The sequence below is a fragment of the Orcinus orca genome, chromosome 6 (assembly GCF_937001465.1).
Source record: "Orcinus orca chromosome 6, mOrcOrc1.1, whole genome shotgun sequence".
NCBI classification, from domain to species: Eukaryota; Metazoa; Chordata; class Mammalia; order Artiodactyla; family Delphinidae; genus Orcinus; species Orcinus orca.
This window is the reverse complement of record NC_064564.1, coordinates 45,159,350-45,187,115: the sequence shown is the minus strand read 5'-3', so window position 1 is coordinate 45,187,115 and position 27,766 is coordinate 45,159,350. Positions and strand designations below refer to the sequence as shown.

Genomic DNA, 27,766 nt, shown 5'->3' with positions numbered 1-27,766 from the left:
TTGTTCCTTTTTATTTATTCTTTTGTTTTTGCAGTGGTAGAAAATGTTGAATAACTGTCCATGAGCATAAGCCAAAGGTCAGGTTCATTACTGAGATCCCCAGAATGCCAATATTTGCAATGCAAACAATTAGTATCCCACTGTGTGAAGGGCTCTGACACATGCCTGCCTTGAGGCGGCGAGTCTCCATCAGAAGTCCTCCTGCTTCCACGGACCCTGCTTTGACACAGGGGCAGCGGCACCTAGCTGCCTTTTAACCTAGTGCTTTACTGTGCCAGGCTGTCTTAACTGGTTACCAACAATGACACGGAAACCATAGCTGGAGTGGTCGACCCTCAAATCATTTTCATGTTGAACCTCCTGGGTCCAGCCACCTCCCCTTCCACAACAGCACCATTGTTTTTTCGGGGTACATACTCAAGGTCAATGCTGTTTTTGTGTTTGCCTTTCCCACGGCTCCACACAAAAAGGAGGAGAAAACAAAATAAAACCACTCCCAGGAATGTGAAACAGCCCATGGCTGTAGACACCAGTATTGTTTTAAGGTCCAGGGAAAAAGTATTGGCATTGGTGCCATTGGAAACGGTGTCATTGGAGTCGGTCATGTACATAGGGGTCCTGTTTGCATAAAGGAAGCGGTCTGAAGTGAATCCTTTCACAGTTAAGGAGGCTGTGTAGGTGTCATTCCCAGCGGCGTTGCTAGCGATGCAAACATACATCCCGCTGTCTTGATCCTGGGCAAAACGGATTTCCAAGGTGCCATCGCCCAACACAGTGGCTCTTCCATTGGACTTGGCGGTGATGAAACGCCTTCGAGGTGTCACCCAGGAAATCACAGGCTGTGGGTCTCCATCAGCATTGCATTCTAGCTGGACCGTCTGCCCCTCATCCACTAGCAGATGCTGCAACTTCTTTTCACGGATTTTGGGTTTTTTGCAGGTAAAGTAAAAAGAAAGGGCAGTGCTATGGAAATCCTTGAATGACCTCTCACGAATGGTGTCTGGGCCAGCACACATGGGCTGCTGGCCACCGAACTGCAGGGTGGGGTGACGCTGCAGGATCCAGAGAAGGCGGCAGTCACAGGCCAGTGGGTTGTTATTAATGCTCAGGACCTCCAAAGCCCTAGGGGAGGAGAAGACATTCTCTTCCAAAGTTTCCAGTAGGTTCTGAGACACATTGAGCACACGAAGGAAGCGGAGCCCTTGGAAGGAGTGAGGCTCAATGGTGCGGAGCTGGGCCCCCACTATATGAAGCTCCTGAAGGCGGATCAGGTCCGAGAACATGCCTGCTTCGATAGTGCTGATGGGATTGTAGGAGAGGTTAAGGTGGGTCAGATAGACCAGGTGTTTAAAGGCAAGGAAGGGTACAACGGACAGGTTGGTGTTCGTGATTGACAGGGATGTGAGGTTGAGACCATAGAGGCTATTGGCAGGCATCATATCCAGTAAGGGCCAATAGTCAATCTCTAGATGTTTCAGGTGGAACAGTCTTTTAAAGGCATACACGGGCATGTTGTTGATATTGAGATGCTTCAGATGCAGGCTGATGAGGCTGCGGAGATGGGAGAGGGCTTCTGTTGGTACCGCTGTTAGGTTGCATTTCTCCAGGGTGAGCTGCTCCAAGCTAAGCAGCCCACTGAAGGCCCTATGTGATATATAAACCAAATCATTATCCCCCACTTCTAGAGACTTCAGGTTATGCAAATCCTGGAACATGTAGTCCAGTAAAATGACAATCTTATTTTCACTAATGTCAAGCTTGGTGAGGTTGGCGAGGCCCGTGAAGACCCCCAGAGGGACCAACTTCAGGCGATTGCCCTTCAGGCGGAGGGAACGCAGGTTGAAGAGGTTGTTAAATGCTCCTGGCTCCACATTGGCGATGATGTTGTCACTCAAGTCTATCTCCTCCAGCAGAGGGTATGAAATGAATTCTTCAGGGTTGACACTTTTCAGCCTGTTCTTGCTGAGGTCCAAGATTTTGGTCTCGATGGGAATGCCCTCTGGGATGGCGATCAGTCTCCTTCGGTGGCAGCTAACAGATTTGTTCTGGGCTGAGCACTCGCAGCGAGCAGGGCAGCCAATGGTGGATCCCATGAAGATTAAGACCACAGCCAGACCCAGGAATGGCTGCCAACATGATAAGGCCGTGTGAAGCATGACTCCCCCTCTTAGTCTTACACCTTGGTCACGGGCCTGCAGGAGAAGGGGCCAAAGAAAGGAGGAAGAGAAATTGAGTTAGGACATAGATAGGTAAAGAGACATAAATGAGACAGTGAGTACAATGAAGAAGACCCTGGATTCGGAACGCTACAGATCTGAGCTTTAAACCTGAGAGCTGCCATTGTTAGCTACACGATCTCAGGTAAGTTACTGCGTCTCCCTGTACTTCAGTTTTCTTGGCTGTAAAATGGAAATGAGGGGGATGATAATAGTAGCTTCCTAGAGTTATGACAATTTCAGTATTGGACAACTGCAAAGAGACTATGACAGTGTCTGGCACAGACTGTGGAGCAAAACAATACATTTCACAAAAGGTTCTGTTTTGAACTCAAAGGACCGAAGCAGAGGTCAATGGCTAAGAGGACACCTGTTCAGTTTGAATCAGTGTCTGCATCTCTGATGTTTGGGAATGTCATCCTCTGTTCAGAATGAAGCTAACAGAAGCTTCATTCAACATCAGGCCCTTGGGTTCCAAGTACAAAACAAAGTTACATTCAGAGAAAGAGGATGAGACTTTTTACCTTCATATATAAGTTTTCTATTAAAAAGTTCCTTTCAATTAGAAGGTGTACCTCTTTCATAATTCAGTAAATTTTGATTTATGAAGGGTTTTTCTATTTTGAGGTAAACAAAAAGATCCTCAAAATCTTCATGTTTATCACAGAGATGAGGCAGAATCCAGGCATCATAGCCGCTCTGATGATGAAAATGCTTTCTTTAAGATTTTGGGTTAAATATGTAAGAGTGAGAAGAGTCATCATTTTAAGGAAAAAAATGTTTTTAAATAATAAATGGACTATCATTTCTTCATATTTAAATTCAAACCCAGTAAACATGTTAACCTGAAGTTAAATAGGTATCAAATGAGATTGGAAATGAGTATGTTTTAAATGTATATAGTTAAGCAGACACTGAACTTCCGGCTCAACTGAATAGCGAGGGGTGTGTTATGGAGCAGTGCTTCTCAACCTGAGATCCCTGGGGGTGCACTTCATCCAAAAACACCATATTTTACTCAAAGGTAAGTTGTTTAAGACAATATTTTTAGATAAAAAAGTATTTGATGAAATTTCAGCATTTGCTGCTGAGCTGTAAGAGTATAATTCTCCAGTCAATGTTTACATATATGTCTCTGTCTGTATGTATAGCTATGTCTACATCTAAACAAATCTATCCATAAAAAATAACAACTAGGGCTTCCCTGGTGGCGCAGTGGTTAAGAGTCCGCCTGCCGATGCAGGGGACATGGGTTCGTGCCCCGGTCCGGGAGGGTCCCACATGCCGTGGAGCGGCTGGGCCCGTGAGCCGTGGCCGCTGAGCCTGCGCATCCGGAGCCTGTGCTCCGCAATGGGAGAGGCCACAACAGTGAGAGGCCCGCGTACCACAAAAAAAAAAAACAAAAACAACTAGGAACAAACTTAATACTGAATCACTAGGCAAATGGCCTTAAAATGCAGAAAAAAAGTGAAGATGCAAAAAGCGCTACCAAATCAATTATAGAGAACACAGATTTAGTTTTGCCACATCTTTTCCAATAATTCTATCTTTGTAGATCAAACTGAAATCTGTCTTGAAAACCAAAAGAAATCAACTGAAAAATTATTAGAACAAAGAGAATAAGTAAATTAACATACTACAAGATGAAAATAATTTTCATATATATAAATCATTTAGAAAATATTACTGTGTAAAATGATTCCAGTCACAGCATCTCTGAAAAAAATTAAATTCCTTAGAATAAACTAAACAAGAAATACACAAAGTATTACAACCATTCAGCCCTACTAAGGAAACAAAATAAAACTTACTAAAAAGAGGGATATAGTATATATATTTCAATAGAAAGATTCCATATTATAAAGACATTAATTCTTAGTAAATATATACATTTCAAAGAGATATTTTTGACTTGAAAAATTCTAAAGTTCATTTGGAAGAATATAAATATGAGAAATATCAGAAATATTAAAAAATAATAATGAAAACAGACTTACCCTACAAAATATTTAAACATAAATTACAAAAATTAATAAAAAATAGTATCATGCTGACACAAAAATACAGAGTTAATGAAACAGAAAGAGTAAGGAATTATATCTAAATACATTTGAGAAGTCAGTATATGTGAATGGTGGCATTTTAATCCAGTGAGAAAAATATAAGTGGCTAGATATTTAGTGGGAAAATTTGCACATCAACTTCACTGGTTCCAATAAGATAAATTCTAGAAAAAAGTTTAAAATGCAAGAACAAATAATGAATCAGAAGAAAATTCATTAATATTACAATAATAGAACTGAAAAGCCTATTTCTGTGATGAAACCTAGCAACCATGAAAGAGAAGAATCTATTCAATTGTGTGTAGTTAAAAAATTATAACACACAAATAAACAACAGACACAAACACAAAGGCCATTGCTAAAATGGAGAATATCTTTTAGGCTTATAATAGATGAGGGATTAAACATAGTACTAAACAAACGGTTCTTGTTAATCAATAAGGACAAGAGGTGAATGTCAATAGAAAACTAGGCAATGAATGTAATAAAAACTAAAAGCAGCTAATAAATATGTGAAAAGCTGGCTAACTTCATTAGTAAGCAAAGAAATACAAATTAAACAACAGGGGTATATCATTTTGCTTATCAGATTGACAAAGTTCAATAATTATTTTTGCCCAGAATTAACAAGAGTAGAAGGAACTGATATAAGAAATATAAACTGGTATAATCTTCAGGAGGTTCAGGTACAACAATGAGGCGGTTAATGGATAAATTAAATTTTAAAAAAACTAAGTTCAATATGTTCATCCCTTTGAAACATTTTTTTCCTTGTAAATTTTATTTTTTTAAACCACTTTATTGAGGTATGACTGACATACAGAAAACTGTACATATTTAATGTATAGAATTTGAGTTTGGAGATAAGTATATATCCATGAAACCATCACCACAATCTATGCCATAAACATATGTACCACCTCCATAAAAAGAGGGTAGATCTTATGAAGCTTTTCTTTTTTCCTAGCAACGTATCATAGGGAAATAATTTAACATAGGTGTACATAGATGTTTGGTACAGGCTTGTATAGAATATAGGAAAAGTGGAAATATGTAATAGTAGGAGTTTAGTTATACGTTAAGATACAACCATACTATAAAATATCACGTAGCCAATAACACATAAGACTAAGGTCTATACTTATTAACATGGAAAAATGAAATAGATATATACTCCTATTTGTGTGAATATATATTAATGTTTATATATATGTAGGCAAGGACAAAATTGGGATGACATAATGACAGTGTTGACCATTATTATGAGATTGTGGGATTAAATGTGATTTCCATTTTCTTATAACTTTACGTGCATTCTCTTTCTTTCCACAATATACCTGTATTACTTTTATAAACAGAAAAACAAAACTACTTTGATTTTTGTAATTGCTTTGACATGTAAAATGTCATGGATATATTTTACAATAAGGGATCAAATTTGCATTGATATTTTTAAAGGTTATTTAAATTTTCATATAAATCTTAGCGTCACTTGCCAATTTCTAAGAGTCTGCTGGGACATTGATAAGAGTTGTGTTGAATCTATAGGTTTTTGTGGAGAATTGATATTGTAACAATATTTAGTTTTCTAGCCCATGAACGTGGTACTCTCCATTTATTCAGGTCTTCTTTAATTTCCTTCAGCAAGTGTTTCTTCCTTTCTAACTTTTATGCCTTTATTTTTGTGCCTTTGATAATGTTTGTGCCTATGATAATGTTGAACAGAAGTACTGAAAGCTATCTTCCTTACTTTGTTCCTAATCTTAAGAGAAACCATTCCTTTTTTTTTTTTTTCACCATTAGGTTTGATGTTAGCTGTAGGTTTTTTCTTTTTTTATATAGATGTCCTTTATTAGATTGAGCAAGCTCTCTTCTCTTCCTAGTTAACTAAGAATTTTTATCATAAATGAGTTATTGAATTTTGAAAAATGCTTTTCTGCATCTATTCGGGTGGTCTTGTTATTATTCTTTTAGTATGGTAAATAATATTGATTTTTTTGAATGTTACACCAACTTTCAACTTTTGGGATAAACCCCATTTATATAAAGTGTGTATGTATATATATATATATATACACACACACATTTTATTGGGTTTGTTTTGCTAGTATTTGGTAAATTTTCTGTTTCATGAGAATTTTTTCTCTGGTTTTTAGACCTCTTGTGATGTATTTGTGTAGCGTTACTATGGGTAATAGAGATCTCATAAAATCAGTTGGAAAATATTTCCTTGGCTTCTATTTTTTAAAGGGTTGGTGTAGGATTGTTATTTCTTTCTAAAATATTTGATAGAAATTACCAGTGAAACCAACAGAGCCTCGAGTTTTCTCTGTGGGAATGTTTTGACAGGTAAGTCAATTTCCTCTGCCTATATTGAAATATTTAGATAATCTATTTTGTGTGTGTCAGTTTCGGTAATTTGTTTAAGGAATTTGTCTATTTCATCTAAGCTATCAGATTTGCCTGAAGCCATAAAGTTCCCTTATTATTCTTTTAATGTCTGTAAGCTCTCTAGGTCATCTCTTTCATTCCTGATATTGCTAAGTTGTGAATTTCTTTTTTCTAGATAAGTTTAGCTAGAATTTTGTCAATTTTATTGAACTTTTCAAATACAAACTTTTACTTATATTTTCTCATTAATTTCTGTTTTATGCTTATTATTTCTGTCCCTCTATTTACTTTGGGTTCAGTTTGCTTTCTCTTTTTTTTTTAAACTTCCTAGGGTAGAACCTTAGATCACTAATTTTGGACGTTTTTTCTTTAAGCTTTTAAAAGTATAAATATCCCTTCAGGATATTTATACAGGACTGCCATAGCTGCACTTCACAAATTTTAATATTATTTTAAAAGATTATCATTCAGTCAAAAAGTTTTTCAAATTTACTTTGTTGTTTCCGTCGTTGACCTATGGATGGTTTAGTTTTGAGTTAGTTTATTTCCAAGTATTTAGGTCTTTTCTAGATTCTTATTGTTTTTTATTTCTAATTTAATTCTGTTGTGGTCAGAGAACAAACTGCAAAATGACAACCTTCTAAAATCTACTGAGATTGTTTTATGGACCACCATACGATCAATCTTAATTACTATTCCATGTGTACTTAAAATAAATATGTACTTGCTGTTTTGGGGTGTTGTGGTCTGCAAAAGTCATGAAGATTAATATGGTTGCTTGTGTTAATAAGGATTGGGAACTTTTTCTAAGTAATTCTATCAGTGACAGAGGTGCGTGTTAAAATCTCCAGATATGTATGTGAATTTGTCTATACCTCCCTAAGTTACGTAGGTTCTTGTGTCACATATTTTGAAGTTCTGATATTAAGCAGATGTTCAGTTCTGATTTATTGAATTTTTTTTTATCATCAGAAAGAGTCTGTCTTTGTCTCTGGTAATACTTCTTGTCTTTAAGTCGCTTTGAATGATTAATATAGCCACTCTAGCTTTTCAAGCTTAATGTTTTCGTGGTATATATTTTTCCATTCTTTTATTTTCAACATATTTGTGTCTTTGTAGTTAAGAGCATCTCTTGTAGGCAGCAAGTGGTTACATCTAGCTTTTTAATGTCTGATGATATCTGCAATTTCTGCATTTTGTTAGACTGCTTAGCCCGTTTAAATAGAATATAATTACTATTATGGTTGCATTTAAGCATGCCATTTTGCTAATCTCTTGAATTCTTTTGCTCCTCTCATTCTCCTGTCTTCTGTTTTAAACAGTTAGATTTTAGTATGCGTTTCAATTCTTCTTTCTGTATTTATTTACATTACTTTTATTTGTTGCTGTATGGATTAGAGTATACCTCTCTAACTTACCACAATTTACTTACACTTTTTAAAGAATTGCTTCAGGTAAAATATATAGTAGCCTTGCAACCCCCCACCATCCTTAGTGGAGGGAGGTATAGTGAGTTCTAGACAAAGAGAACAGTGTGTGCAGAGACATGGGAACAACGGAGAACACTCTGTGACTGGGGGATTAAAGTATGTAGTTCAGGATGGTTGGAGCAAAAACACAAGAGAAATGGAGAGGAAAAGAGGCTGAGTGGTAATTAGGGGAATGATTTACAAGGGGCTTGTAAAGTGTGATAAGCTGTTTGCACTTTATCCTGAGGGCAATGGCAAGCCATTAAAGTGGTTTATGCTAAAGAGTGATATGAACAGATTTACATTTGGGGAAGATTAATCTGACTGCAGCATGAAAAATAGACTTGCAGGAGGGGAAACCTTGAAGCTGGAAACTCAGGAAGCTGTTGCATTAATTCAAGCCAGAACAAAGTGGTCTCGAGCAGGGTCACAGGAGTAGGCTTTAGTAAATGGACAGATTCGAGAGGTGTTTTGAGACAGAGTAGAAATGCTTTCTTTATGGATTGACTGTGAGGGGTGGAGGAGAAGAGGCAAAGATGATGTCTAGCCCTCTGTCAACCGGATGGGACCTGGTGTCATTCACTGAGATGGCGAGCTTAACAGTAACAGGATGAGGAATTCCTAGTTCCTACAAATGTATCCATCACTGGGCCAAGATGTGTGGGCAGATAAATGATTTTCTACTTCTTGAAAATAATATTTTTCAAATATTTGGGTATTTCTTTGGTAAGGCAGGGAAAATGTACTGTCTATTACAGATTTTACGTTCAAGATAAAAGTTTTATTACACACTCTGTACTTGTCAGTTTATTTTGACGTATGGTAAAGAATGAGTTATTTTTTATAAATTCCACTGCAGAGTGTAGTCTTTTCTGGCAGAGTCTGTCCAATCTACATATCACCAGTTAGAGAAGGAGATAACTGACATCCTAGCTGATTTATTTCAGTGATGTTTTAGGGAAAGATTATTTTATTGCTTGGATCCCTTAATCGGGCTCTACGTCCAACATGGAAATGACAGTATCTAACTCAATCATGGCTGCAACTTAACCAGAAAGGAGTTCAACTAAAGGTGGATAGAAGCAAGTATCTTGTTCCTTAAAAAACTGGTACTTTTGGTTCCAAAGTGAAGGACCATCACAAAGAAGGATGGATAAGGGCTCAGCAAGCAGGCAGCAGGAGAGCTCTCTTCTGGTCTGGACAGCTCCCCCATTCTACTTCCGTCTTTCAGCTAAGCAGAAGTAGATAATATGGGGCCATATCTCATCACAGTTCTTTGATGTGGTTTGGAAACTGTGTAGGAAGGTTGTTCTTTATTATTCTCATCACAATATTTCTCAGTTTTAGTCTAGAAGGGCAAACTGCTGACTGCATTTAGCTTCCACTGTCAGCGGAAGTCTTGTAATCAAAGCTTTCTCTTAATGTCTGACTGTGACGACGGTTTGACAAGATGAACTTCATTTCATTAAGAATAAAGCTGGAAACTAAAATCCATAGGAAGCCGACTAGGGCCTTTCTATTAATTCTGATCAAAGGGACTCTTAGGCGCAATGACGAGTACCTTTTTCAACCTAGTGTGCGAAGTTGGATATTTTCATACTTCAACTTTTTGTGTGCTGAGTGTATTTTACAACTCATTCTATTAAAAGTATGAAACAAACAAAAAACGACCATAAAGGACTTAAGGAAGCAATGGAAAAATAAAAACAATATTTGGACGCAAATACGTGGCTCAAACTGAGTTTGACGTTTGTTAGACGTGGGACATGGGTAAGCTGATACTATCTGTGATTCTCTTTATCTTCTACGTTAATTTGTGGTAATAAAGCGGGATAAATGTGAGGATTAAAGATGGTGTATGTAAGTGACTAGTACATAAAGAGCTGCCATTATTGCAAATTTTTAATGGGATAATGGTTTGTTTGTTGAAACAGTATCTGTCAGAAGGCATTGCAAAGAAGACACGGATTTCCTCTGAGGACAGATTTGGAAGATACTGGAGAAGGAAATCCTCAAAAGGATGATACAGTGATAAAGAGAAAAGGAGAGTTTCAAACAAACAGCCATCATTTAAAAAAACAAAAACAAACATAAGAAAGAAAAGAAAGAGGTGATGGTGGTTGTATGTTGTTGAAAAAGAAAGCTTAGAAGAGAAACAGCTGCTTTGATGATTGATAAGGTAATGATAAATTTCTTAGCCTGGGAATTCTATGATTAATTTAGTTTTCTGACTGGCAACTGAACAAGGGCACAAAACAATAAATGGATAGCACAGAAATCTCTTTAAACCTTCACACTACCAAATGATAGATTCATTTGTTTATTTATTTCCAGTAAAGCTATTTCCCAAATGGAGAGATGTGGGTGACGAGGGAGGTAAGGTGGGGAAGAAAAGAAAGTAGAGGATTTAATGAAAAAAGTGTCCAAAGTATGTCTGAGATGGTAACTTCCAGGTTTCTAAAACCACAAATTCATAAATACTGGTCTGTGCCCAAATCAGACACTGAAGAGTTGTGAAAGTTGTATAAGACATTTGAAAACCAAGAGAAATCAATCTTACTTTAAGTCTTTAGTGTACGTCACCAGGGTTACCTAAGTTCTTCGAAGGACCTGAGTGAACTTGAGATTGAACCCCAAAGTCCCCGACCTGGCAGGAAACATTGGACTTGAACTGTTTTTCTGCAAAATAAAAATTATCCTTTTATGTGATCCCTAATTAACCTCCAAAGTATTGTATTTTTACCTTTTTCTCTCAACTTATTTTTGATAGGGAGGAAAGGGAAGCTTTCAATATCAAGACTCTTCTTTAACATTCAAGGGGGAAATGGAAACAGCCAACATGAAAGCCAGGTTTGGAAGGCATCTGATGTCTTATATTTTTAAAACAAAACTCACAAGTGGAATGATAAAATTACTCAGTGGCTCTTGCAGGTAGGGAAACAGCTATCCACCATTGTAGATACCTCTCAATTAATCATATGCAGATGACCAATTCTGTAAATAGCTAAAGATGGCATTTTGATCTTGAGTCACTTGGATAGAGACTGTTAGATGCTTGCAATTATCATTTGATTTATAGTCTATATAGATGTGAGATTCTATCTGTACGAAAATTAGCTGTTAATGTGATTTAATGCAATGAAATTTATGTGAAATGATCATACAGCTAGTAAACTGAACAAGCAGGACTCATGTATGTCATCACATAGCATCTTAAATTTTACCCTCCGTTTATGGCTAATTCAGAAGGGGTAAGGAGATCAGGAAAGTTCTTATTTAACTAGAACCGTCATAGATAACTTAATGTTCTCTGGGACTTGTAGATTTTAAAGTGATCCCTTTTATGTGGCAATTTCTAGGGCTCCTTGGGAGCCACAATAAAGGGATATCTCATTCGTAGTTCCCTTGACCTGGATGAGTCAGTCTCTATTCTGGTTTGTTGAGTAGTCATCCCACAGTCCCCAGGAATATTTACCTCCAGCTAATGTTTGCTGAGGTCCCATTATCCTCCCAGATGGCATTATAGTAGAGGGCCTAAGACACTGTCCTTACTGGCTTTCTCATGCATGTTGCCCTCATTTGGTATGGGGAAAACTCATTTGCCCAGAAAAAACCGCCACCAATGTAGAAAAATCCCAATACAGCAGCAACTTCCTTTACTGTGCCACAGAGAGGCTATCTAGCTTAACAATTGTTCTTTAGATTTCCCAGGAAGAAGTCAGACTGAAGTCATGGTGTGTTCTTAACTACAGTGGAAGACTCTGAAGGATTCCACAAAGCCTGTTGAAGCACTTTCCTCCTGACTTGAGGAGAAGGCGGAAGCACCCTTCTTGCCTGTGAGTCATTTATCTAAGATTATATAGCCCTAGTCAGTAATGGAGCCAGTATTTCTGTGCAATTTTTACTTCAAAGGCAGAGTTCTTACAATTTACCCTGTACTACTTCCATCCTTTCTCATACATTTGCACTAAATACAATTCATCTCAAATAGATGATAGCAACTATAACTATTAAATTTTTTTTTTAATAGTAATGCTTTTTTAAAAAAAAGAACAGAGAAAAACAGAATTCCCTCATCTTCCCTCTCAGCTAAACTTTGGTATCTTTTTTCATGGTTCTGAAACAGCTTTCCACTGGACTATATCTACTTCAAAACATGAGTTCATTTTGCATTCAAGTGACTAGTAAACAATTAGTAAAGGTTGTCCAGAGTCATTAATTGTTTCTGTTTAATCTTTCCTGAAAGTGGAGCGCCCTCTGTTCTTGTGTTTATTTTGATCTCTTTGAAATGCAAATCATTTGCTCTTCTGCTATAGTTCTGAGTCTCCTTTTGGCCTACATAGAAATATTTGGACATACAGAATATGCCTGTTCTACTTAAATCTTTTACAGATGAAAGTGGTTTTTGTCTAGCTTTGAGATGTGTCTCTTTGAAATTAATATTATTAAATATATTGTAGTTGGCTTCTGATGGCTTCACAAATATATTATGTAGTGCTCCAAATCTGTAAGGCGGTATAAGGTAATGGCTAAGAACATAGGTATGCAACAATAAAAATGTGTTTAAATCTTAGCCCTTTCTTAGTCTCAGTTTTCTTACCTCTAAAATGGGAGTAATTGTAACTAACCTACTGGGTTATTGTGAGAATAAAACATGAGAGTATATATGAAGTCGGATCTCTATACATGTTAACTATTATCATTATTATTTAGAGAAAGGAAATATTACAAATGATATCTTCTAGACATCTAAAATCTCCATTGAAGGGAGTACTTACAACCTTTCCTGATTAAATAGTCACTTTCAGGGAAAGGCGATCTGGAAGCACTGGATTTGTTTATTAAGGTAGATATTAATGTCTATTAAGTATCTCATATTACAAATGAGAAAACTGAGGTAACCATCTTTGCCAGATAAGAGAGTTGCATCTAATATTTCCATTTATGTGCCTATTCTGTTAAGAATACTGTCATACTAATAATGCTAATAATGACTTAGTATAACTAAGGCTAATTAGTACAACTAGGTATAACTAAGTATACTAAGTATAACTAAGGCTAATTAGTACAACTAGGTATAACTAAATCATTATTAGATTGCTGGGTGATAGGAATTTTATCATTTTTCTAGCTACTTTGTAGATGAGAAAATGAAGGCAAATGAAGTGAAAGCTATAAAGCAAAAAAGCTAAGCAAGAACATGTAATTTTTATATCTCAAGACACTTCTAATAGATTTTTGCCTCTAACTTTAGTAGATACTTGACTTTATTTTAGCAACTGATGGCTGCCAAATGATTGCTTGAATTTCCTCCAGAAAAGAGTGGGAAACTACCCAAAAAGAAAGTATATTCAATTCAACTCAATAAACACATTATAAGTACCTCGTATGTTCAAGGCAGAGAGCTGGGGACGTAGGGTTAATACAATTCTTGTTCTCAAATAGTTAATAGTCTAGTAGGGAAACTGTCCAGTAAACAAATTAATGATTCAGTTTTCCCAAATTAGAATCAAATTACAACTTTAAACAAAGATGCATTTTACTACATTATTTAATGTTAAAATATTACATAAAACAATGTCCAGTCATGGAGAAATAATTACATTATCTGTAATTCATCTCCTTAAATGATTATGCAGGAATTAAAATCATGGTTATAAGAGATATTTAATAACTTGGAAAATTTTTACATGTAAAAATGTTAAGTAAAAAAAGTAGGATATAAATTTGTATCTATACTATGAATATAATTATAGGAAAATAGCCTTATGCATCAAACAAAAGATTGAAAAGAAATACACCAAAATGTTAAGTGTCAGAATAAATACCCATTACTTGTAGCAACAATCTATCAATTGTGGGATTTTTTTTGTTTATTTGTTTTTGTTTAAAAAATGTTTTCAACGTGCATTACATTCCTTTGAAAAAATGAACAGAACATAAAAATATAATGAAAGCCTTTTGAAATTCAATCACAGCAAGCCTCTGTTCTAGTGGATAACTGAGACATAGACATGAACTGCTATAGCTTTTACTTAACCGGCCACATCATTATCAAGTTAGGAAAGAAGGCAGGTCCCCTTTTTGGTTACTCTTTCTACTTTCCCTGTCAATGTTATAGTGCTCTATAACTACCTTATGATTTCCCACCATATATTATGTATGTACATATCGTATCTTCTCTACTAGAATCTGTGCTCCTTGAGTTGGCATCCAAGTACCTTAATGGAATAGCAGTTCTCAACCATGGTGCCTCCAAAGCACAAATCTAGGGTAAGTCAGTGGAAAAGGACTCAAGTCATAGATGCTAGAAAGGGAACTGCACATAAGCCTCAGTCTATATGATCTGTGCAGTAGCTCTTTTCATACATGAAGGTGCCTATTTGTGTCCTGAATGAAAAAGGGTGAGGACAGTGTTCTTGTGCTTTGGACAGTATCTTGCCCAAAGCATGGTAACCCTTTACGAATAGGTACTAAGAACAGGAGCACAATGTTTCCAGATGCCAGTCCTTTGTTACCATGGCATGATTTTTGTTAAATCAGTGTGCACTATTATTTAAATCAACTCATTTTTAAAACCTAAATACCCTAAAAGTAAAAATTTACCATACGATTTTAAACGGAAAACCAGGATGGAAAGTAGTAAATGGGAAATAATTTTAAAAACATAAACAATGGAAACAAAATAATATTACGTTCCAGCTAAAATTTCTTATCTTCCAAGGCTCTGAGCCAGAGACCGGATCTCCATTTGGGACAATGGCCAGGGTTGGAGAGGTCTTTACACCGACTCTTCCTTGTAATCAGAAGATTGACAGTAAACTCAAAAGGGAATAACTTTATCCTCATTAATTCAGGGTTACTCAACATTTTGTACCTGCTAAAATCAGAGGATCGCATTGGAATGCATCCCACACTTTGGGAAATAAATAGGCAACAAGCTTTTCACTTCCGATATTTCAGTTAGAATTTTGTAGGAGGAATGAGACTGAAAGGATGATTTCAGAGTCAGATACCTGACAAATGCTGGAATAGGGACGTGCACTCAAGCCCTCTGCCTACACTCTCAACATTCTCTAACTCGCGTCTCCTTCCTCTAATACCCTCTCCTCTCCATGCAGCCCTGGGCATCTCCTTTCATCTTATTGCTTGGCATCAGTTGCTGCTGATAGAGTATTCATGAATATTCCGTCCTTCAACTGAGTTATTTCTAATGAGGGATCAGAGAAATCACATCTCAATTTCTTGTTTATTTCTTTCCATTGAAAATATATACACAAGGCTGAGAACTTTAATTTATATACACATATATACATGTGTGTGTTTTAGATTGACTTGGTATCTGTGTGTCTCCCTGGAGATTACACATTCATATTATTTATGTTTAAGACACACTATATATACATCACGGATACGTGTGTGTATCTATCCATCTAGCTATAGATATATACACATATTAAGGAGGCTTACATATGTTTGCCAGTTCATATTTTGGTAAACATTTCTGGAATCATAGGGAATCACATCTTAAATATTATGGTTACCTTTATGTAATATACATGCTAATTATCTTCATTTGGATAAACTGTGTAGAAAGAAAACCAATAAATGGCTCGGCAAACTGAGACTTTTTATGACTAAACATGACGCTGAAAAACAGATAAGGTATGAAAGAGCTCAGAGAGTATAAAACAGCATACCTAAGGAAATAATTCTACAAATTCTAAATTTGTTTCATGGAAAGCAATGTCATTCGAGGTTTTACGTCAGCCAATTCAGGGGTATAATTCATAAGTTATGTTTATGTGAACCTTTGGTTGACCATTTAAAACCAGGTGAAATCTTAACTTGGTTTTCAGATAAGACCACTGTGATTTAAACTAGGCCAGTTAGTACCTAATAATGTGGGTCCAGAGAAAAGGCAATCTTAACAATTTATAGGCCTTAAGTATCTCCCCATATTATATTTCAAAATGATGACAATTAAAATATTTATTAGATGCTTACTTTATATGCATTATATTATTTAGTCGTCAAAATAACCTCCCTCTGAGATAAGAACTGTTCTTGTTACCATTTTCTATAGACAAGAAAACTGAGTCTCTAGGTTAAATTTACTCATCCAAGGTGGTGCAGCAAAGAAGTGGTACAAGTGATATTCAAACTAAGGTCTCTGTGGTTCTAAAGCCCTAGTGACACTGGTAAAAACAACCCTGGGTGGTAGGTGGTATTATTCCTAGTCTCTTGATAGAATATGCAATTGAGCCTTAGGGAGAGCTGAGCAGCCAGGTCAAGGCCATTCTTGTAGCAAGTGGCAGGGCGAGGATTCTAACCCAGCTCTGTCATTGACTCCAAAGCCTAGCTGGGCTTCCTCTGCCCATCTCTGCAAAAATGTAGGTCTGCCATAGCAGAGAAACAAAGAACTGCTATTTTTCAACATATTTTATGAATTACATAAGCAGCATTTGTTATATAATTGGTCTTAGCTTTACTAAGGCCTCAGCTTTACTAAGGCAAAACCCAAGGTTGGGGGGAGGTACACCTGTGTCCACTCTGGTGATTTAGGTTTTATACAGGTAGAGTGACCATAGAGGATACCACCCAAACTGGGACACTCCTGTGCAGCTGGGGGGGGGGGGGGCACCATTCATAATATTCTGGGCAACAGGTAAAAAAACGTGAACTGTCCCAGTCAAAGGAGGCATTTGGCCACTATCCCGGAAGCATGTAGATTTCCCTCCTGATGATGACAGGCTGGGGTTTCCCTTGGTTCAGGGGTTCTGTTACAACTATTCTTCCCCTGGATGCTGACCTCAAAACTGAGTTCTTTCAACATCAACATGACGAAAAATATATTTTTTGATCTTAATTGATTAATCTAGTTTTAGGAAAAAATTGTCTAAGATTAAGTAAATGGTCTGGGGTTAGAACTGAGCAAATTCTCCTGACTTTTGAGGGCTACGTTATCTTTACAGCCAGGGGACTGGAACAGTAAGAAGTTACCCTAAGTAAACAACATTGATTTTTGTGTTCTGTTTTTGCCCTGGGAAGAGCGATGCTTTTGACTTCTATTAAACCTGAGGAAATACCGCCTTTGACTCTCAATCCTTGTTCTGAACTCCAGTGTGAGAAATTTGTACAGTGGACTGTGCTATTTTCTTTCAAAAATGTTATAATGGGAAGCCAAGTTCAAAGACTTGGAATTGGCAACCAGCTATCAAGAAACCAGGCATAATGGTATGCTATGGAAACAGACACATCATGAAAATAGCTGACATGGAAAGGGAATGGGAAATTTTGGACAGTCTTACCTGACTCCAATGCCTGATCTTGCAACTGGGGAGATGTTAACCATGGCACGTAAACTCAGGGAGTCTCAGTTTCATAATGTTAAGGATAGTATCTCTACCTTTCAACTACTGGTTGAGATTTTTAAATAAATTAAGTACATAGAGTAGTTGGCAGATAGGAAGCCCTTACCAAATCTTGGTTCTCTCCTCTTTTTACTTAAAGTAGCAAAGTCACACTCCAAGTTCTATATAACAAGCCTGTTTAACTGTATTCTTCACATCAATCATATAAAGTCACAAGCTCTCTTTCTTTTCTCATCCCTTATCTTTCTTTAGTCCTCCCTCTCTCCATTTTTCCTTCTTTCTTTCTTTTTCTCATTCCATCTTCCTCCTTTCTTCCGACTCTCCCTTACCTCTTTCCCATCTTATTTAAACAAAGACTTAGGGTGGCCAAAGTATTATAAAATGTGACCTCCTGCACACAAAAAGTAATTTGATGGAATTAGAAATTTGACCTTTCAAGAATTAATCATTATCAAAATAATTAAGCATTTAATTAATCATATGTCAAGTTTGTTTATAAGACCTTTTGGGAAGGATTTCAAAGACCACATCTCTTATGAAGCTAACGCTTAAAGAATGTGCAAACTGAGGACATTTTTCCTCTGGAGAATAAAATTCTCTGTAGCAAACAGACACATGAATATTAACTTTAGATAAAATGCTCTTCAAATTAAGTTTGAGTCCTTAAAGACAAATAAAAAATATTAGACTATGTACATATTTAAGTCCTTTACTATCCTTAGATGGAAATGTCTATGTTAGTGTTTATGTTTGTTTTTATTCTTTTCTTTGACACTCTCGCCATGGGACTTCAATAATGGGTCCTGGAATGGAACCAAAGTCACAGAAGGATTTATAAAAGGGGAATGAAGGTATGTAGGTAAAAGAAAGAGAAGGATGTTGAGTAATCAAACTCCTTTGTCTTGGTTTAGGAGACGGTGAGGGCATCTAAGGATTTATTGTATGAATATAATTTTCCAGTATTTTTTAGCATCAGCAGCTGGGTTCTGGTAATTGAACTCTGATTACTGCATAAAGAAGTGAAAAATAGATGTTAATTAGATAAAGTTGTCTGAAGAGAATAGCAATGTTTAGGAAACCTGGGACACGAGAAAGGCTTTCTTCAAGTTTGTTTAACAAGGGAATGTTTCCCCTCTTCATCCTAATCCTCCTTTCTCTATCTTCTCAAAAATCCTCCTCAGAGTCCTCTAACAACCTGTCCTGAACAAGTCAATGCTCCACTGTGCAGAGTCTGGGATAACACTGACCTGTCCAGTGATGGAAACCTTGGGATTTGAATGTGGCTCACCACCACCACCAATCTATAATCTCTTCACCAGCGAGGCCAATTTAAAGAATAAAAGGCCTTACTGTCTTTCATCCAAGTAGAAATTTTGGGGTATTCCAGATGAGGGAGCTGACTTTGTATTTTCTGGACCAGTGAGAATGAAGGTCCCAGGCTGCTATATTGGGGATGCAGGAGAGAGGCTGCTCTGAGCTGCTGTCCTCTGTGACAACACCATCTGGGTCCCTTTATAGTCTTTCTGGGATTGAGGTCAACAGCTCCAATTGAAAACCTTTCATTTCTCTGCACTCTTTTATTAGGAGTCAACACAGGTCTCTAGAGAAAGCTTTTGGGTGGGTTTTGAGTGCTGGGGAACGTGTGTAGTTTTGTAGAAGGACAGGAATGCATGGAAACATAAGGCAGAGTCAGCTTCCTATTAAGTCACCAAAGGCCTATGGGTACTATTTATTGGGATAATGGGAAAGTCCTTGACAAACCTGCAACACCATCCACACAAGGCCAGTCACCATGACTGCGTTCCTTGCCACACAGTAATGCATGCTTTTATTCAGGGATTATCAGAACACTCAAAGTTCCCAGAGTAAAAGCACTATTCTTCCTATTTACTGAATGTAATTTTTGACCATTGATAGTTGGGTTTCACAAACAAGGAGTAGGTAATTAAAATATCATTAAATGCATTTGATTTACTCAAAAGTTGAAACTGCAGCCATCATAAAGGTGAGTGAAGAGAAAGTTAATTTATCACTTTAGGGGTTAAAAAGAGTCACTAGGAGAAATATATGAATACTATTCTCAGCCTAATTGGGGAATTCCAAGCCTATTTAATGCTAGAAAATCCCCAAATGCTACTTGTTTTTTGAAAATATTTGCTGTAAGACTGAAAGATGGGAGGTTTAGAAACACTGTGATAACTTATCAAATCTGCCCCAGACACACTCCACATGCTTCATTTTGTTGCCAGAGAAGTTATTAAATATCTAGACTTCTGATATGCATTCTAGGACTATAAGAGTAAAGACCTGGGGACACTTTTTCTTCCGCATGGGTTTAGCTTTGGGGACTCTGACTACAGAAATAGTTATTTAGATAATAGCAAAGGGATAAGAGATCAATTCTGTGTGACTAATCCACATTTTTGGTTACTGGCAAGAATTCAGTGATTAGAGTTAAGAAGTCAATACTGTGATTAACTCTCTGCTTAATGTGCCAGTCTTAGTAACGTACTATTTAAAATATCTTTCTTTTTAAAAGTGCCCTTTAAGGAAAATGTGTGTGTTTGGTTCAGGACACCTGACCTACTGGAATAGTGGTGTGCTGGTAAATGTTTAACAGCCAGTTTTCCAAAAGAAAAAAGTACCCTGTTTTCTAGCCATTACTGATTTCTATGGTGTAAATACTCCCACTAAAGCCCATATCTACCTGACATGATATCAGCATATTTATATCAGCATATTGATAATTTTTTGTGAAAAATTATCAATTGACTCTTGCAAAACTGGTACAATTTGGATTGAACACACATAAGTAACTGAAACCTACCACATTGAATTAAATAACTTCATATATATTAACTAGGGCAGTATTTTATATATCGTATATAATTTTGTATATAAACTTTATGTGATCAAATGTGCTAACAAATTCCCTGTATTTAAAAAATGGTTATCGACCGGAGGGTGGAGACACAAGATGGCAGAGTAGAAGGACTTAAGCTCACATCCTCTCACGAAAACACCAAGTTGTGACCAAAGTCACAACTAACTGCTGAACAACCATCAACAAAAAAAGACTAGAACCTACCAAAAAAGATATTCTACATCCAAAGACAAAGAAGAAGCCATAATGAGATGGTAGGAGGGGCGCTTTCATGAGAAAATCAAATCCCAAACCCACCACGTGGGTGACCCACGAACTGGAAAACAACTATATCACAGAAGCTCTCACAGGAGTAAGAGTTCTGAGCCCCATGTCAGGCTCCCCAGCCTGGGGGTCTGGCATAGGGAAGAGGAACTCCCAGAGCATTTAGCTTTGAAGGCAAGTGGGGCTTGAGTGCAGGAACTCCACAGGACTGGGGGAAGCAGAAACTCCACTCATAGAGGGTGCACACAAGTTTCATATGCACTGGGCCTCAGGGCAAAGCAGTGACTCCATAGGAGCCTAGGCCAGACCCACCTGTGGGTCTTGGAGGGTCTCCTGGGAAGTCAGGGGATGGCTGTGGCTCACTGGACACTGGTGGCAGAGGCCCCAGGGAATATTAATCATTGTGAGCTCTCCCAAAGGTCTCCATTTTGGCACCGAGACCTGGCCCTACCCAACAGCCTGTGGGCTCCAGTGTTGGGACACTTCAGGGAAAACAACCAACAGGGTGGGAACACAGCCTCACCCACCAGCAGACAGGCTACCTAAAGTTGTCCCGAGCCCACAGCCGCCTCTAAACACACCACTTGACATGGCTCTGCCCACTAGAGGGACAACACCCAGCTCCACCCACCAGGGGGTAGGCACCAGTCATTCCCACTAGGAAGCTTGCACAAGCCCCTGGACCAACCTTACCAATCAGGGAGCAGACACCAGAAACAAGAGGAACTACAGTTCTGCACCTGCAGAATGGAAACCACAAACACAGAAAGTTAGACAAAATGAGATGGCAGAGAAATGCGTTCTAGATGAAGGAACAAGATGAAATCCCAGAAGAACAACTAAGTGAAGTGGAGATAGGCAATCTACCTGAAAAAGAATTCAGAGTAAAGGTAAAAAAGATGATCCAAGATCTCGGAAAAAGAATGGAGGCATGGACTGAGAAGATACAGAAATGTTTAACAATGAGCTAGAAGGTTTACAGAACAAACAAAAGGAGATGAACAATACAATAAATGAAATGAAAAATACACTAGAAGGAATCAATAGCAGAGTAAATGAGGCAGAAGAACGGATAAGTGACCTGGAAGACAGAATGGTGGAAATCACTGCCATGGAACAGAATAGACAAAAAAGAATGAAAAGAAATGAGGACAGTCTCAGAGACCTCTGGGACAACATTAAACACAACATTCACATTATAGGGGGTCCCAGAAGGAGAAGAGAGAGAGAAAGGACCTAAGTAAATACTGGAAGGGATAGTAGCCAAAAACTTTCCTAACATGGGAAAGGAAACACTCAAGTCCAGGAAGCACAGAGATTCCCATACAGGATAAAAACCAAGGAAGAACATGCCAAGACACATATTAATCAAATGGACAACAATTAAAGAGAAAATACTAAAACAACAGGGAAAAGCAACAAATAACATACTAAGGAAATCCCCATAAAGTTATCAGCTGATTTTTCAGCAGAAACTCTGCAGGCCAGAAGGGAGTGGCAGGATATTTTTAAAGTGATGAAAGGGAAAAACCTATAACCAAGATTACTCTACCCAGCAAGACTCTCATTCAGACTCGATGGAGAAATCAAAAGCTTTACAGACAAGCAAAAACTAAGAAAATTCAGCACCACCAAACCAGCTTTACAACAAATCCTAAAGGAACTTCTCTAGTTGAAAAAGAAAAGGCCACAACTAGAAACAAAATTACAAATAGGAAAGCTCACTGGTAAAGGCAAACATACAGTAAAGGTAGGAAATCATCTACACCACAAATATGATATCAAAACTAGCAATTGTGAGAAGAGGAGAGCACAAATGCAGGGTATTGGAAATGCAGTTGAAATTAAGAGACCGGCAACTTAAAACTATATATCTATATCTATATATATAGCTATATCAAAACCTCATGGTAACCATAAGCTGAAAATCTACAATAGATATACACACAAAAACGAAAAAGCAGTCAAAACATAACACTAAAGATAGTCATCAAATCACAAAATAAATGAAAGGGAACAAAATCACGATGATGCAAAACCTATGGGCTGCAGCAAAAGCAGTTCTAAGAGGGAAGTTTACAGCAATACACTTTTACCTCAGGGAATAAGAAAAACCTCAAATAAACAACCTAATCCTACACCTAAAGCAACTAGAGAGAAGAGAACAACCAAACCCAAAGCTAGTAGAAGGAAAGAAATCATAAACATCAGAGCAGAAATAAATGAAATAGAGACAAAGAAAACAATAGAAAAGATCAATGAAAGTAGAAACTGGTTCCATGAAAGTAGAAACTGGTTCCTTGAAAAGATAAACAAAATTGATAAAACTTTAGCAAGACTCATCAAGAAAAAAAAGGGAGAGTACTCAAATCAATAAAATTAGAAATGAAAAGGAGAAGTTACAATGGACACCACAGAAATACAAAGGATCATATGAGACCACTACAAGCAGCTATACACCAACAAAATGGACACCCTAGAAGAAAGAGACAAATTCTTAGAAAGGTGCAATCTTCCAAGACTGAACCAGGAAGAAATAGAAAACATGAACAGACCAATCATGACTACTGAAATTGCAATGGTGATTAAAAACCTTCCAAGAAACAAAAGTCCAGGACCAGATGGCTTCACAGGTGAATTCTATGAAAAATTTAGAGAAGAGTTAACACCTATCCTTCTGAAACTATTCCAAAAAATTGCAGAGGAAGGAACACCCCCCAAACTCTTTCTATGAGGCCACCATCATCACCCTGATACCAAAACCAGACAAACAGTATGGAGGTTCCTTAAAAAACTAAAAATAGAACTACCATACGACCCAGCAATCCCACTACTGGGCATATACCCTGAGAAAACCATAATTCAAATAGAGTCATGTACCCGATGTTCATTGCAGCTCTATTTACAATAGCCAGGACATGGAAGCAACCTAAGTGTCCATCAACAGATGAATGGATAAAGAAGATGTGGCACATATATACAATGGAATATTACTCAGCCATAAAAAGAAATGAAATGGAGTTATTTGTAGTGAGGTGGATGGACCTAGTCTCTCATACAGAGTGAAGTAAGTCAGAAAGAGAAAAACAAATACCATATGCTAACACATATATATGGAATCTAAGGGGAAAAAAAAAAGTCATGAAGAACCTAGGGGTAAGACAGGAATAAAGACACATACCTACCAGAGCATGGACTTGAGGATATGGGGAGAGGGAAGGGTAAGCTGTGACAAAGTGAGAGAGTGGCTTGGACATATATACACTACCAAACGTAAAATAGATAGCTAGTGGGAAGTAGTGGCGTAGCACAGGGAGATCAGCTAGGTGGTTTGTGACCACCTAAAGGGGTGGGATAGAGAGAGTGGGAGGGAGGGAGACGCAAGAGGGAAGAGATGTGGGAACATATGTACACGTATAACTGATTCACTTTGTTATAAAGCAGAAACTAACACTCCATTGTAAAGCAATTATACTCCAATAAAGATGTTAAAAAAATATTAAAAATAAAGGCCATATATGACAAACCCTTAGCTAACATCATTCTCAACAGTGGAAAGCAGAAAGCATTTCCTCTAAGATCAGGAATGAATAATTATCAGAGAAATGCAAATCAAAACTGCAATGAGGTATCACCTCACAGTGGTCAGAATGGACATCCTCAAAAAGTCTACAAACAATAAATGCTGGAGAGTGTGTGGAGAAAAGGGAACTCTCCTTCACTGTTGGTGGAAATGTAAATTGGTACAACCACTATGGCGAACAGTGTGAAGGTTCCTTAAAAAACTAAACATAGAACTACCATATGACCTAGCAATCCCACTCCTGGGCATATATCCAGAGAAATTCATAATTCGAAAAGATACATGCACCCCAGTTGTTCACTGCAGCAGTATTTATAATAGCCAAGACATGGAAGCAATCTAAATGTCCATCAACAGAGGAATGGATAAAGAAGATGTGGTACATATATACAATGGAATATTACTCAGCCATAAAAAAGAATGAAATAATGCCATTTGCAGCAACATGGATGGACCTAGAGATGATGATACTAAGTGAAGTAAGTCAGACAGAGAAAGACCAATATCATATGATATCACTTATATGTGGAATCTAAAAAAATGATACAAATGAACTTATTTACGGAACATAAACAGACTCACAGGCTTTGAAAACAAACTTATGGTTACCAAAGGAGAAAGCTTGGGGGGAGGGATAAATTAGGAGTTTGGGATTAACATATACACACTACTATATATAAAATAGATAATCAACAAGGACCTACTGTATAGCACAGGGACCTCTACTCAATATTCTGTAGTAACCTACATGCGAAAAGAATCTGAAAAAGGATGAATGCATGTATATGTATAACTGAATCACTTTGCTGTATGCCTGAAACTAACACAACATTGTAAATCATCTATACTCTAATATAAAATAAAAATTAAATTAAAAAATATTGTTATTGAGTACAAAATCCTGGTGTGCCTCCTTTTACAAAACTGTTTCTGAAGAGCTGCAAGTGAATTGAAAAATTCTCAAATTCATTACAAGAGAAACTAATATAATTTTATGTGCATTTCTTAAAACGAAAATTTCTTCTGTTTAAAATATACATATTTAATTTTTCTTTTGTGTTACTACATTTTCACATTTGGGAGCTATGTAGTAAAGTGAGAGACACTCTTCATCACATGTGGTGCTGATGATTTGAGAGCAAGTGTCTATTAGGCCTCATCTTGAGGACTGGAAGGCAGTACAGACTAATGGTTAGGCCTGTGGGTTCTTGAGTCAGACTAGTTCTACCACCTGCCACCTGAATGAATGAAGTTGGGAAGTTACTTAACTTTTCTGCTTCAATTTTCCTTCTGTAAAATAGGATAATAACAGTATTTACCTCATAGTATTGTCACAGGCTTCAACAAGTTTAATATATGTAAAGTGCTTAGAACAGTGCCTGCAACCTACAAGGACCACATACTGCTGTTTTTATGGCCCCTCGTGATGTATTTGGGGAAGGCAGTTGACTTAAGCTAAGAGTACAGTACTTAATAAATATTGCCTTAGATGAGTTGTCTCAAGGTAGTGGGCCCAGCAGTCTGTGTTTTAACAAGCCCTACAGGTAAATCTGATGCACACTGAAATTTGAGAACCACTGTTCGAGATTACCACGAGGAATTCCTGAGTTCCAGAAGAGTTAGCTTTCTTTCCAGAGGATTTGACTGATCATTTGAAGATTAGCTGTACCAGAATCACCTGTAGAGCTTGTTTAAAATGATGCACGTTTGTGTAAAATATGAGAAAATACTTAAATATGTCTTGACTGTATGTGAATAAAACAGCTCTGGAAGAATACAAAGATAATATTGGTGACTTCCATGGAAGGGAACTGGGTAGATGAGAGGCAGAGGTGGGAAAGAAAATGTTTATTATATCTACTCTTGTCCCTTTTGAATTTTGAATGATACACAATTTAAAATTTGTACTATAAATATTATAAATTAAATTTTATATATGTATATATATAATATAGATCTGGGGGTTCTATCCCAAGCATACTAAATTGGAGTCTACACTAGCACCTGCCAAATCAGAATGCTTGTGGTAGATTTCTAGAATATCTGCGTAGTTGCCTTGGTTAACATGATGGCATATAGGCAGATACCTATCCATTTCTAATTTCCATAGTGTAAATACTCCCACCATGACCAATTTTTAGCTGTGCTAGTGGTTTGATGTTGCTCAATTGCTCTCTTCATTCGGCCAACAGAAAGAAAAGGAGACATATCCATATGTGGACAGATGAAAGGCATAGTTATGGCTTGTATCTCTTGGAAAGCCTTTATATATGACGAGATATTATTGGGACTATGAGGTAGGAGCCTTGGCTTATATCTGATCCTGACACTAACTGGGTAAGACCCTTAACTTTTCCATCTCTCAGTTTCCTTATCTATCAAATGGGGACATTAATAACTGTCTTACTTACATCACTGGGTCAAGTGGGATTAGATCCAACACAACTTCTAGGATGCAAAGTTAATGAAAAAGGTAATTAAAATTGGCTTTGATAAATCGATTGCACATTTAGGGCATTTTAGTAACACTGAATTTAGTTGGGACAGAAATCTCTTACACGCCAAATGGGACGTGAGTTTCTAAATAATTTGAAAATTGTAAAAAAATGTGTTTAAAAAATCTCTTTCTCCCAATAAGAAAATGCAGGGGAGATTAGTTGCCTGTCTTTAATCCCATTCAGGTTGTACAAAGTATGTGGATTTAACAGTATCTCTAATACTGTGAAAGAGTTTATAATTCCAATAGAACTGGACACATTCGATTAAAATTGATCCACAATGTCCTTGCCAAAAGAAAAGCATTGACTTTAACTGAATTATTACTAATTAGCTTTCCACACAGGCTGTAAAAGTGCCACATGTGAACCTGCCCAAACATAAGACGGAAGTAAATGAAATGATGGCTCCGGCAGTGAAATAGAACAATACGGGAAGGGGCTTTCCTTCCTGGCACATGGCCTGCCTCACTATCCTTTGTTACAGCAGATGAAGCTGGTGCCTGAGTTCGAATGTCACGTGGAGAGCTGCTTGGCCCTCCCCACAGAGGGACCTGTCCTCAACGTCTCTGCCTGAAGTCAGCTTTCTGGGAAGGATCATGGACCATTCTTACAAGACAGACTTCTCCAGTTTTGAACCAGAGTCCCTCTTCGCAATAGAACTGTTACATCATGACTTAAAGTACCCCTTTCTGCTTAGGCACATCCAGAGTTTATATTTCCATAGAATAATTTTTGAGACCAAATTACCTGAATTCAGAAAACCTCTGAATAATGAAATAGCTATAATTTCTATGCCAGACACTGTGCTGGCTTCTCTGTGTATCATCTCATGTACTCCTCACAACTGTATGAAGGAGGTACTGCTGTCATCTGTTTGCTGGATGACACGATTGATTCTCAGAGCCCTTAGGAAATGGACTTGATGTCACATGCTCATAGTAGGTCTGGCTCTGTCATCTCTACTTTTATCCACTGCACTGTACGGCCCCCTCTTTCTAAAATAAAGACTATTCAAACATTTTAC

At 37.3% G+C, this 27,766-nt stretch overlaps 1 protein-coding gene and 1 long non-coding RNA gene across 2 annotated transcripts in view; one reads left to right on the top strand and one right to left on the bottom strand.

Moving 5' to 3' along the window:
• Positions 1-25: 25 nt before the first annotated feature.
• The window catches only part of LINGO2 (leucine rich repeat and Ig domain containing 2), a 200,250-nt gene continuing 172,509 nt past the window's right edge, over positions 26-27,766 (bottom strand). The window contains exon 2 of the mRNA XM_049711031.1: positions 26-2,192. Coding sequence (XP_049566988.1) covers positions 336-2,156 — 1,821 coding nt within the window. The 5' untranslated portion in view covers positions 2,157-2,192 and the 3' untranslated portion in view covers positions 26-335. The remainder of the gene's footprint in view (positions 2,193-27,766) is intronic.
• Positions 2,160-27,753, top strand: LOC117203380 (uncharacterized). The gene is made up of 7 exons (XR_004486117.2): positions 2,160-2,361; positions 3,120-3,240; positions 10,074-10,318; positions 10,910-11,070; positions 11,842-11,975; positions 26,437-26,581; positions 27,227-27,753. It is a non-coding gene; the product is annotated as an uncharacterized LOC117203380 (long non-coding RNA).